Raw genomic sequence first — 13,771 nt, forward strand, 5'->3', positions numbered from 1 at the left:
CAAAACCTCTTTTCTGACAGATGAGGAGACATTCATGACTTTTTCAACCTAGAATGTACTTACTAAGTCTTATTCCTTTTATCCCCCTTCTTAAATGCTTGGGCAAACGGCATGGTAAAATATAGCAAAAACCAAACAAACAGAAACCACACTGAGGGTCAAAAGCCTTGGCCTTTGTTCTGGTTTGATCAATGAGTTTGCTGTGCAGGTCACAGCCTTTCTGAGCAGAGGATTCCCTGTTGGTAAAAGGAAAGCGCTGACTTACGTGACCTTCCCAGGAACATAATTCTATTATTTGCAATGAAGACCTCTGTCAGTCCTCAGAGAGACAATTTTAAAAAAGGGAGGAAATAATGAAAATGTAAAATAATGTATTTGAGGAGAAACATTCAGTAAAGACTAGAACTTCTGTTTTGGTTATTTTTCAGAACATATGCTGCTTAAGGACAGGGACTGCTGTCAGCTTATTTCCGCTCCGGAATTTGAAAGAAAGACCAAAAAAAAAAGAAAGAAAGAAAGACCACACACGTGGTGGGCAGGGCAAGAGGGGCCTTCTGAGTTCCCCACAGGTGGCACTGGCTCAGGACCCTCGTCCACAGCTGGCCTGGTCTGTGCTCCTTCCTGTGTCCCACGGACTTATTCCCAAGGGCGCCTCCTTATCATGTGGTAACTCGGGTCACACAGAAACAAGAGAGACCAGCCACGGGCACGTTCTCTGACCAAGAGGAGAACAAAGAATTTCTTGGCTCTGGCCACCGCTAGGACCTTGCTGGCTGGTACCAGCCATGATAGGGAGCGCAGAGAGGCCGAGGCCTTGTGACGCAATGACAGAGCCAGGGCAGCAGGAGGTCCAGGGGACTTCTCACTCCCGCCTAGCAAGCTGGCACTGCAGCAGGCAGATGTGACTGCCCGCCAAGCACATAGCAGTAGAAATCAACAGAATCTAATAGGCCAGCAAAAGCGTCCAGATGGCACCTAGATTTGGGGAGTTTGGGAAAGCATTAAAAAAAAAACACAAAAAGACAGGTAGGAGTCAATAACTAAAATCAACAGCAACAGGACTCCTCTAGACCAATCACAGGGGCCCCTGTGTACGTTTTGTTTCCAAAGTCAAGGAGAAGAGGAAACAAAGTCTCCCAAACCACAAGTGGCAAACCAGTGGCATACCCGGTAGTCTTCAGTACTGACTGAACACAATTACTGTGCTCCTAGACTGGAGTGACGGGTGACGGAGGGGCAAGGGCCAGGGCCTAAGGCAGGCTGGGAAGACAGTGAAGCAGCCACTCACTCATGGCCCGGCCTCACCCTCAGAGCCCAGTGTGCTCCCAGGTCCTCTGCTCAGACATCTCACAGGCTGCTCAGAGCAGTCAGGAAAGAGTCTGGGCTCTGGCTGCTTGAGACCAACCACCTACTGTGTCCCCAGGTAAGATGCTGAACTCTGCCTCAGGTTCCCGTCATGGGCAACCTTCTCCGCCACCTCACAGCAGCACCACGGGGCACTAGTATGCTGGCCACACAGAAATTGGGCAGGTGCTATTTATGGGTGTGAAGTGATGATCATTTAGGCCTTGTTTAGTCCAATAAATGTTGGAAAAGTGACAATGAAGGAAGACTTTGTTTAAAACGTACGAGTAGCACTCTCTAAAACAAGGCTCTGTAGCCCCCTTGGCCTCTTCCTTGCTCTCACCTCCCTGGGTGTCTGCTCAGAATTTTCTGAGCCAAGGATGTGCCTGCGCACTGATGCGCATGTTCTCCTTTAGCCCCACCCAGGCCCTAACAAGGCTGGTGCTGTTGTCTCTGCTGCACAGACAAGGAAGCTGAGGCTCTGAGGCCAAGTGATGGGAGGAACAACCCAGGAGCCTGAGGGTCTAGGAGAACACGAGGTCAGGGAAAAGTCACAAAGGAGTCAAAGACTACAGGGAGGAGAGCAAGACGGGGATGGAAACAGGAGGAGAACAAGTCGGAGATGGAAACACGTCCTGTGCATCTGGAAATATGAAGGATGCTTATTACCCACAGAGCTTACAACTCGGTTGGTACCAGTTACATGGCTACAGAACCAGAGTTCTCATAGGAAATTGAACCCCATCTGACATGGAGGGGTGGAATGGGACTCTGGAGGGACCCAAGCTCATACAGGTCACAGAAGTAGTGTTGATACAGCCAGGCCATACTTCTCCAACCCTTTTCTTGGCCCCTCATAAATTGTTCTTCAAGATAAGTGGCAGGGACAAAGATCAGGTCCTAAAATGTTGGTACTCCTGCTACTGCTAAGTCGTTTCAGTTGTGTCCGACTCTGTGTGACCCCATAGACGGCTGCCCACTAGGCTCCCCCATCCCTGGGATTCTCCAGGCAAGAATACTGGAGTGGGTTGCCATTTCCTTCTCCAATGCATGAAAGTGAAAACTGAAAGTGAAGTCGCTCAGTCATGTCCGACTCTTACCAACCCCATGGACTGCAGCCTACGAGGCTTCTCCGTCCATGGGATTTTCCAGGCAAGAGTACTGGAGTGGGGTGCCATTGCCTTCTCCGAAAATATTGGTACCATTGCTTATTTTGAAATATACACTAACAGGCCCAAGAATTTCACTCAATGTTAAAACAACTAGGATAAAAGTGTCATCACCTGAAACTAACACAACACTGTAAATCAAGTGTATTTAAAAAAAAAGGAGTGTCATTACATTCTTAGAGAAGTGGCCTACAGTCACTCTGGCCTGCTTTGTAACTAGCCAGGTACCAGGCCCTTACCCACCTCCTCATCTTCAAACACCTTCTTGTTCCCTCCCCTCGGCAGTCCTTAGGCCCTGCTCTCTGCCTGAAATACTCTTCAGCCTCTCTGTGACCACCCATATCCCACCAGTCTTTCAAAATTCAACATTTCCAGAATATCCCAATCACCACTGCCAGATCTCATTATCTGACCACATACTAAGAGACTTTGTATTTCCCTTCTTTAAGTTTCAGTTCCAAATATTTCACTTATATGCTCTCACCAATACTTTTACATTATGAGCGTAGGGACCATGTTGTATCTGCACTGTCCTCACAGAATTATGTTTTGTATGATGTGAGGCTCACAATATTCATGGACGTATACTTGTTCTGTCAGAAAAGGGGCTGACTATGAGCTGAGGTGCACCGGAGAAGGCTGTCTTAGGCATTTGGAGACTTTGCACTCAACAGGACAGAAAAATAAAATAGGGCAAAATCATGAGCTAGTGTGAAGAAACTGGAACCTTGTAAGTTGCTGGCAGGATGTAAAATAGTGCAGTTCCTTTGGAAAATAGGCTGGCAGTTCCTCAAAAAGTTAGAGTATCCATTGCTACTGCTAAGTCACTTCAGTCGTGTCCGACTCTACTCGACCCCATAGACGGAAGCCCATCAGGCTTCCCCGTCCCTGGGATTCTCCAGACAAGAACACTGGAGTGGGTTGCCATTTCCTTCTCCAATGCATGAAAGTGAAAAGTGAAAGTGAAGTCGCTCAGTCGTGTCCGACCCTCAGCAACCCCATGGATTGCAGCCTTCCAGGCTCCTCCATCCATGGGATTTTCCGGGCAAGAGTACTGGAGTGGGGTGCCATTGCCTTCTCTGAGAGTATCCATATGACCCAGCAATTCCTCTCCAAGGTGTGTACCCAAGAGAACTGAAACTATGCGCTCACGTGAAACCTAGTACATGAATGTTCACAACAGCCTGAGTCACAATAGCTATAGCAGAAACAACTCAGATGTCCACTAACTGAGGAATTAACAAAATGTGATAGGTCCGCACAATGGGATGTTGTCACAAGAAGAAGGCAGTACTGACATATGCTACAACATACATGAACCTGGAAAACACTGCTTGTGAAAGAGGTCACATACCATACAAGCCCATTTAGGTGAAATGTCTGGAATAAGCAACAGAAAGTAGACTGGTGGTTGGCAGGGCTAAGGGAAGAATAAGAAGTGACCCCTAATGGGTACAGGCTTTTGGGGGTGGTGGTGATGAAACTTTTGATGAAGCTTTTGTGGGTGGTGGTGAGGGGAGATGAAATTTTCTGGAATTAAACAACGGTAATGGTTGCACACCCTTGTAAATATACTAAAACCCACCAACATGTACATTCTAAAGGAGTAAATTTTATGGTATGTGAATTATACCTTAATTAAACTAAAAACCATCCTCATAACAGAAAAGCTAGTATGCTATTGTGATCCTCAAACTTTGAAATATACAAAAACCAACTGGGGTGCCTAAGATAAAAACTCCCAGGCTTCCCTGGTACCATCACAAACACTGTGGCCCGGAAGATTCAGTGGGGACCCAGCAGCCCGCATTTAACAAGCATGGGAGGGGATGATGATGTAAATGTTAGCCATGAAGCATGTTTCAGGAAACATAAGTATAATCAAAAGAAATTGCAATTTAGAATCAGAAGAGCTGGATTCAAATTCTGGTACTCCTCCTTCCCAGTTATACGACCTTAGTTAAGTCACATAACCTCTCTGCTCCTAAGTTTCACTGACCATAAAATGTTAACAAGACAGTCTCTCACCCAAGAGACAGTGCGCATGCAGTGTCAGAGTACACGGCACACAGTCAGTGCTCCAAAGATGCTAGTGAACCCTGACCAGGTGCCAATTCCATTCAACAAACGTCATCAAGTGATACAGTCTGAAAGGTCCAGTGCAAGGGAACAGTAATTCAGTTCAGTCACTCAGTCATGTCCGACTCTTTGCGACCCCATGAATTGCAGCACGCCAGGCCTCCCTGTCCATCACCAACTCCTGGAGTTCACCCAAACTCACGTGCATCGAGTTGGTGATGCCATCCAGCCATCTCATCCTCTGGCGTCCCCTTCTCCTCCTGCCCCCAATCCCTCCCAGCATCAGAGTCTTTTCTTAGCAGGACAAAATTTTTAAATTATCAATTAATGGATTTTACAAAATATAAAATAGACTTTAAAGACTAGGCACTGCTGTTTACAAACTTTAAATTAGCATATTACTACTCTTCATGACTCTAAAACAGTGAATTTTGGAGTTTACTAGGAAAAATAACAAAGATGTGTTCAGGCATTTGGCAATTATAAAGAACTTCTGAAAGCTACTTAATAATAAAATTGATACTATATTGAACTGTATGAGCATGCATGCTAAGCTGCTTCACTTGGGTCTGACTCTTTGTCACCCTATGGACCGTAGCCCCTCAGGCTCCTCTGTCCATGGGATTCTCTAGGCAAGAGTACTGAAGTGGGTTGCCATGTCCTCCTCCAGGGATCATCCCTCCACCCAGGGACCCAACTTGCATCTCTTATGTCTCCTGCATTGGCAGGCAGGTTCTTTACCACTAGTACCACTTGGGAAGCTCTATTATACTGTACTGTTCTGCTATTTTTTTCTCTGTGCTTTCTCTCCCCAAGCAGAATGTCAACTCATAATTTGGTACCAAGCCTGACGCTTTTCCCATACCCTCATAACATTTACCCCACTCCTGGAGCAGGTAGAAAATACTCTGTAAGAAAGCTTCAGGGTGATCTGTTACCTTCAGGTCACGGTGGATAATAGGAGTTTTGCACTGATGCAGGCGGGCAACAGCTTCACAGGTGTCACAAAATATCTGGAGTACTTCATTTTCTGTAAAACCTGTTTGCAGGCGCTGGTTCATTAGGTTGACCACTTGGCCTCCTGAAAGGGGTGCAGAGCAGAGGAAAGGTAATAAACATTCAGCCCCTTCACTTATTCAAGAGAATGAATGGCTGTCCACAGAGGAGCAATCTGGATTCGGCTAATTACTGGCTGAGCCAGGATTAAACCCCAGTATCTTGATTCCCAGCCTGCGACCTGTTTTCTACTGCTTCAAAACAGTTTCTTCATTTTATAAAGCAGCTCAGATGTGAGCTGCCCTCATTCTGTCTTCAAGATTAGCAGCAGAACTGACAACATGGTCCTGGCTCTGGTTGCCTGGTTATACTGTCCCTGTTGTGCATCAGATGGGGCCACAGGTTCAACTTGCTGTACCTTTTAGTAAGAATCAGATTGCACAATAGACCCCAGGAGGAGGAAGAAGACAGTTTGATAGCCTGTACTTTAGGAACAGCTTGGTCTCTCTGGCTTTACTGCCTGCTGCCTGGCCTGCAGAAATGCTACATCAACACTTAACCCCTAGGACTGAAAGACTGATGACCTCGCTTAGAAAATTACCCAGCTCCCTGGATTCTCCTACTACCTCATCTGTGAACATTTAACTGTCCAAAAAGGAATGGCCAGGAGGAAACAATGTGGTACTATTTTATAAAGTCAGGCTAACAGCTGTTACAGTAAAGGCTGGAATTATTGGTTAACATCATGTTTTTAGGATTAGCAACATATTTAATTTATGGACAGTGTCTTGAAAGGCAAGGACAATGTTAGTGGAACCAAGGGTGATTACAAAACTGGGCACCAAACAGTGAAAAAGCGACCCAAGAATGTAAGTGGCAGCTGCTAAGACCCAAAAAGCTGAACCTCCAAACAACAGCTGTATGAAATACAGTCAACTCTGAATACATTCATGCTCCAGCCTGGGTTTCCCAAGATAAATACTGCTCAAAATGCTAAGCTTTCAACTACTTAACTACTGTTAACAGCAGCATGATTTGAATGGAGCCTTATTGGCAATCCAAACTGGAGCAAGCAGAGGAGGGTCATTTCCATTAGACAAAAAGGATTCTTTCCCTCCCAATGCAAGGATGGTGGTGTGGGTGGAGAAGAGAACACACGAGTGAGGGAAGCTGAATTGTTTCTTTAGTCCATCTGGAGTCGGGTCTTTATTATGTGCCTTCATCATTTGCTTTAAAGCATCACAAAGAACACATTCATTCTCATCCTCATACATCCACATTCACGTACAAGCACCAAACCTCCCAAAACCTAACAAAATTAGAGTTCTGTATTATCCACCAGTATTTGTGCCACTGATCTTTGACATTGTAAGACTAACCAAGAAGTCACAGGAGGCTCTGTCTCTCTCAGCCTCTTTGTCTTCCCATCCTTAAAACCAGAACAACATACATTAGAGTACAGTTCCTGTTAACTGCAATGACCCCACCCCCTTGACAATCAAAGTCCTAGAGAAATGAAAGCGTACAATCTGGCTCATGTACTTACCCCTGCAGAAGTCCATCAGGATGAGAACTTCCCACACATCACCGCTACTCACACTATTGATACTGGAGTCAATGTAACCCACGATGTTCTTATGCCCCGACAGGTCCCTCTGTAAAGAGTTGAGAAATAAATGATTCGTTACAGACACCAATAGAGACAGAACGAGCCAGGTTTTTCCATTAGCACAGACAACTTAAATACACAGACCAACATTGACAGTGAGCAGAGGTCAGACTAAGAAACAGGGTCAATAGAACATTTCCACTGGTCTCTGAGAGTCATGGCCATATCTTCAATAGCAATTCTACAATCCAACTAAACCATAATGCTCTCCTGAGTTCAGTTCAGTTGCTCAGTCTTGTCTGACTCTTTGAGACCCCAGGGACCTCAGCATGCAGGCCTCCCTGTCCATCACCATCTCCCAGAGTTTACTCAAACTCATGTCCATTGAGTTGGTGATCCCATTCAGCCGTCTCATCTTCTGTCATCCTCTTCTCCTCCTGCCTTCAATCTTTCCCAGCATCAGGGTCTTTTCCAATGAGTCAGTTCTTCACATCACATAGCCAAAGTATTGGAGTTTCAGCTTCAGCATCAGTCCCTCCAATGAATATTCAGGACTGATTTCCTTTAGGATGGACTAGTTGGATCTCCTTGCAGTCCAAGGAACTCTCAAGAGTTTCCTCCAAAACCACAGTTCAAAAGCATCAATTCTTCAGTGCTCAGCTTTCTTTATGGTCCAACTCTCACATCCATATATGACTACTGGAAAAACAACAGCCTTGATTAGATGGACCTTTGTTGGCAAAGTAATGCCTCTGCTTTTAATATGCTGTCTAGGTTGGTCATAACTTTCCTTCCAAGGAGTAAGCGTCTTTTGATTTCATGGCTGCAGTCACCATCTGCAGTGATTTTGGAGCTCAACATTCTCTTGAACTAGATTCTAAAACCAAATGGTCACAGGCTGCCTACTTGCTCAGGGCATCAGTCTTCCCTATAAGCCAGAAGCGAAGACTCTCATCTCTAGAAACACTGCAGAGGGGCTTAGAGGAGAGCACAGTACAAACTATTTAAATATGTGAATTTTTAATTCAGAAAAATGAAACTGATCATTTTTTTCCCCGGTTGTAAGAACAACAAGTGAATTCAATTTGACTTTCAAACTATTCATACTGTTTTTCTCTCTTTAGGAAATATACGAAAAGAATAACTGCTTTTTAAAGTTTTGGAGGGACTACAATGGCAAGCATTTTGCTCACAATTAAGCCTTTCAAGCCAACCAACTGGGATAGAAGATGGGTTGTTTCCAGCTCTCTGGTTAGAACAGCATATCTCAGGGCTGCTCGTGGAATTAATGTTTCAACGAGTACATATTGAGCACTTCTCATGTTTCAGGACCCATTCAGACACTGGAAGTTGCCTCATCCCTTGGTATGGTTACTTCAATATCCATAGAGGCAAACCTTCCTGAAAATGATGTTCAAAATCCAAGGTCAGTGAGCAAAAATTGAGCAAGCTGGGTAATAGAATTTATGCACAAATACAAAGTAAGGCCCTATTTTTAAACTAGTTTTAATAAATTGTTTTACTTCTGTTTAATAAAAATACATGGGAGGGAGGAGGCGAGAAACATGTGGTTCTGTAAGAGTTACCACAAATTTGGCAATTAGAACCATGAGAATAGTAACCCCCACCACACTGACTGGAGACCTCAGCTGTTCCAAGTGATAAAGTCTCTTTTAACGGGAAAGTACATACCAAAACAAGAGGAGGCTTCACAGTATCAAACTAACACACCTGAACTCTGAGCATACAAATGAAAATTTCTTAGCACTTTCCTTGGAGTAAAGGAGTAAGAATGACTATTGCCTCAGAAAGGTAGAGCAAAGGTAGAAATGGGTCCGCTTCTACTGGCAATGGGGAAATCACTGGAGATCTAGACAAGAACAGTTTCGGAGAAGGAATAAAATGAAAGAACAATGGAGTTGGACTTGCAAAGAACGGGAGAGGCGTACGTAGAACCAGTGACTAAGGATGACTCTTACCGAACATTTTGAGCTGAAAAGGAGCAGCACTGAGGGAAAGGAAAGGGTGGGAGAGGACTGAGCACTGGAGAGTGGCAGGAGCCAGGAGAGACAAGCTTTAAGATACAGAAGAGGATGGGGATAACTGATGCAACAAGGTCCTCTGAGTAGAAAGGGTCAGGATTAGGAACACTGTTAAAGGGACTGGTCTTTCAAAGGCATTTCTTTCCTGGCAAACAGGAAGGAAATAAGGATGGATATGCATATTGGTTTAAGGCTGAGGGAAAAAGGGAATTTGAGGGAGTTCAGATCCATTGTTCCGTTTTGGGGTAGAATGCAAGATTATCTTCCAAGCGTTAGGGAATGAGAAAGAAGCCTGATGAGAGAAATAAAAGGATTCGAGCAACTGCTCTGGATAATTGACAAGGGAGATGATGAGACAGAAAAGCAGCCGCTGGAACTGAAGTTTCTCTAAACAGAAAGTGATTTCAGGGCTCATGTTTTAGAGGACTGTGCTTCTCCCTGCTTCTCAGTCTTATCAACTCTTCTAGAACTTGTTTCCATTTACACAGTGCTAGAAGTAGGAACATGTAGACAGAATTTCTTTGAAACTAAAATGGAGCAGAAGATTCTGTTCTCCAAATGTTCACAGAAGGGAATGAAAGACTAATGTTTCTGTATTTAACTGTTTGGGAAAATAAAAATTAGCAAACTCACCTCTGAGTTTCTCTCACCCCAAGAGGAATAATTAAGAATCTGGAAGGAAAATAAAAAGCAACTGATAGAGCCAAGAGGAGGTCAAGAGCTATTAGAGGACACACACTGGATAATCAATATCTGTAGATGGCATCTCAGAACAGTATGCCACAACGCTGGATGATTGGTCCAAGGCCAAATTCCCATTCACCATGTCTTCTGCAAAGATCTAGAGATACGTTCAAGTAGAAAAGACCATCTCTTTGGAGGGAGACGATGGCATTTTACTTTTAATGGCTTGGAGTCCAGAAACATCTCAGATTTTAGAGTAAAATGTCACTGGTTTGTATGTGATAGAGAAGATCTGTTTGATTGGCTGGGAAATGTAGAAAAAGGTCAAGAGGAAATCTTACTACAAGTTGAGATAGGCTCACATTCAGGGTCCAAGTGACAGCACTTCTCAACAGCAACAGGTGAGAGGATATCCAAGCTTTCCCTGGCTTGAGTTAAAAGACCAGCCCCACACTTACAGGAGAGATCTGGGCTGTAACCCACAGGGGAGGCACCTCAGTTACTACCTGTTTACTCAGGAAAAGGCAAGGTATAGGAAGATGCTCTGATGTCCTCGGTTACTACTATTATTTGGAGTATTGAGATAAAAGTCTACTTGCTAAGTCAAAATCTGATTTTCAGGGGAGTGGTGAATGTTCGGCTAAACTATAATCAGCTTATATATTACATTAAATCATGGAAGCGGTGATAAGTCTAACGACACTGTATTGTCATTCTAAACTATTTTTATTTATTTATTTGGCTGCATGGGGTCTTAGTTGTTGCACTCTGATCTTTGTTGTGTTATGTGTCCCATCTTTCAAGGCCACACAAAGACACTCTAGTCGTGGCAAGCAGGCTCAGCAGTCGCAGTGCATGGGCTCAGCTGCTCCATGGTATGTGGGATCTTAGTTCCCCGACCAAAAATCAAACCTGTGTCCCCTGCATTGGAAGGCAGATTCGTAACCACTGGACCACCAGGGAAGTCCCTAAACTTTAAATTAACATTAAACCACACTGATAAACATTATTAGAAGACCTACTTTATTGAATATGTTAGGGGAAGCACACTGACTGAAACCGCCCACCCTGGCCAGGCCCTTTAGTAACCATTCACATGAGTTGTTTTATGACAGGAGATCCTGGTAAAGAATACGGAACTAATAAGCCACCACCAACTGGAAGAGTTCGGGAAAGGTCAAAAGGAGACACCACATGTCCGTCCACTTCCCGGAATCCCTCTCGCTAGCATCCATCTTGGCTGGGTGATGCGAGCGCCACCAGGAAAGACTCTGAATTAGAATAACTGGCCAAAGACAACCCGGAAACCAATCCATCACCATAAAACCCGAGACTGCGAGCCACGTGGCAGAGCAGTTCTCCTGAGTTCCCTTATCCTACTGCTCTCCACCCAGGTGCCCTGTCCCAATAAAATCTCTTGCCTTGTCAGTACATGTGTCTCCTCGGACAATTCATTTCCGAGTGTTAGACAAGAGCCCAGTTTCAGGCCCTGGAAGGGGTCCCCCTTCCTGCAACAAATAGATATGTAAAGTGTTTGTAGTTAACTTAGTAACTTTCATAGTTAAATGCTTGAAGTGATGACAAACTTTTTTCATAAACACACACAAACACTACCATTGGAAAATAAGGCCTTCTACCGGATCCTACAGATGATCAGAAACTTTATCTGTGGTCCTAATTAATGGTCATTCATTGGAAGGGCCGATGCTGAAGCTGAAACTCCAAAACTTTGGCCACCTGATGCGAAGAACTGACTCATCTGAAAAGACCCTGATACTGGGAAAGACTGAAGGCAGGAGAAGGGGACAACAGAGGAAAAGATGGCTGGATGGCATCACCGACTCGATGGACATGAGTGTGAGCAAGCTCCGGGAGCTGGTGATGGATAGGGAAGCCTGACGTGCTGCAGTCCATGAGGACACAAAGAGTGGGACACGACTGAGTGACTGAACTGAATTAATGGTGCTTGTAATGCAGAACAGCATTCTATCCCGAGCTTCAAATTTTCTGCAGCAGGAAATTCCTACTAAGAATCTTAAAGCCTTACAAGAGAACAGAGGCCTCAATTCCTAAGTACATCTATAAAAACCTTCATTTTTATGTTCAAGAAAACAAAGAAGACAGCATTCTAAGTAGCATATCAATAATGTCACTCACCTCAAAATAGTCAAGTGAGTATGGTATGTAACTAACTCCCTTATGTATCTTTTGCTCAGACCACTCTTCCTTGGAACATCAGCATGACAAATTCCTGCAAATTCCTGATGCTGATAGTGCTTGCATTTGCATACAATAAGCTTCCAAAGAGGTGTATTTACCCAAATAGTCAATGATTTCTTATTTTATGACACAGCACTATTGCTGCCAACTTCTAGCATTGCACTGTGATTTCACAAACAGTTTGAACCAAAGTTAGCTTCTTTCCCAAAGTTGCTTTGTAAAAGTCTTCTGTCTTACTATTCCTCTCCCACTCCTCTTCTCTATAACTCTAAATTTTCTCTGTACCTATTCTCTATAACTCTAAATTTCCTTTATAACTATAATTCACAAGCAAACAAAAACTATCAAATCCGGTGCAATAGTGAAAAGAAACGCTTTGAGATCAGGACTAGCGCTGGAGTTTCTACTGAAGGCTGTCGTATCTGAGGCCCTTGTGGATTTCTACCACATGAGTCCCAGATATAATCCTGCCTACACTTACATTTATGCTCCCTTTTCCAAGTCTTACTCGTTAACTAATCCTGTATTTACAGAACAGATCTTTAAAGTCACTTAGAGTCTGATTCTAGAGTCATGCTGCTCAGACTTTAATGAGCAAGTGAATTACTTGGGGGCTGGGGGGTGGGGTGGGGTAGGGTTGGGGGGCTTCTGTTTGAAAACAGATCCTAATCCAGTAGCTTTGGGATAGAGCCTAGGGTGTTTCTGGTCAGCGGCACCTAAAGTGCCAAAGATCTAGGGCAGTACTCCTCAAAATGTGGTCCAAAACATTTTCTGAGTAGAAACAAGTTCATAAGGAGATAAGAAGCTTGCTCCAGGACATAAATCAATCTGCTCACTAAGATGACTTTCTTTTCCTAGTGAGACTCCACCCATGAGGGAAGCAGTTCATTGATTTATGTTCTAGGACAAGATCTTCGTGAAGCATACATTGATCGACAACTGATTTTTGACAATGATGCCAAGACTCAGTGAGGAAGAGAACAGTGTTTTTCACAAACTGGTGCTGGGACAACTGACCATCTATATGCAAAAGAATGAAGTTGGATACCTATCTCACACCATAAACCTCACAACTCCTCAAAATGGAACTAAGGAGAACCGTACAGGGCACGTTCCCCCAAGTATAAAACCAAGCAGTTAATGATTAGGACAATAGAGTCACAGACTCAGTGTCTGATGCACACTCCTGAGTTGTTTTATAAATACTATAACTGCAACCAGAGGAAAAAAAAACTAACTGCATGATGAACCAGACTGTGTCCATGACATAAGCTGCTCCATCTTGAGCAGCACTGAATCTATGTTTAGCACAATTCCAAGAACAGGCCTCAAGAGAATGGGATTAACATCATTGCTTGTAACAATCTGAATCATTCTGGGCATTAAAGTAATTGTAGCTTGCTCTGCCTGTCTATATAAGTAGGCAACTAAAACTGTCAGCAAAGAAATGCTGATATCTTCCATTCTGAGAATATGGTTCCCTATGTCAATTTCTTCTACAAAGAAGTTATAGAAGATGAACCTTTGCCCCTGCTGCTGCTGCTAAGTCGCTTCAGTCGTGTCCGACTCTGTGAGACCCCAGAGACGGCAGCCCACCAGGCTCCCCCATCCCTTGGATTCTCCAGGCA

The 13,771-nt window shown here is 44.1% G+C and overlaps 1 protein-coding gene across 20 annotated transcripts in view; it reads right to left on the bottom strand.

Moving 5' to 3' along the window:
- Positions 1 to 13,771, bottom strand: part of AAK1 (AP2 associated kinase 1) — a 171,749-nt gene that overhangs the window by 71,810 nt on the left and 86,168 nt on the right. For all 20 annotated transcript variants that reach the window (XM_059891794.1, XM_059891793.1, XM_059891798.1 and 17 more), the window contains exons 4-5: positions 7,135 to 7,243; positions 5,531 to 5,673 (exon numbers count right to left, since the gene is read on the bottom strand). In XM_059891794.1, the coding sequence (XP_059747777.1) occupies positions 5,531 to 5,673; positions 7,135 to 7,243 (252 nt within the window). The remainder of the gene's footprint in view (positions 1 to 5,530; positions 5,674 to 7,134; positions 7,244 to 13,771) is intronic.

Source organism: Bos taurus, chromosome 11, assembly GCF_002263795.3.
Source record: "Bos taurus isolate L1 Dominette 01449 registration number 42190680 breed Hereford chromosome 11, ARS-UCD2.0, whole genome shotgun sequence".
NCBI classification, from domain to species: domain Eukaryota; kingdom Metazoa; phylum Chordata; class Mammalia; order Artiodactyla; family Bovidae; genus Bos; species Bos taurus.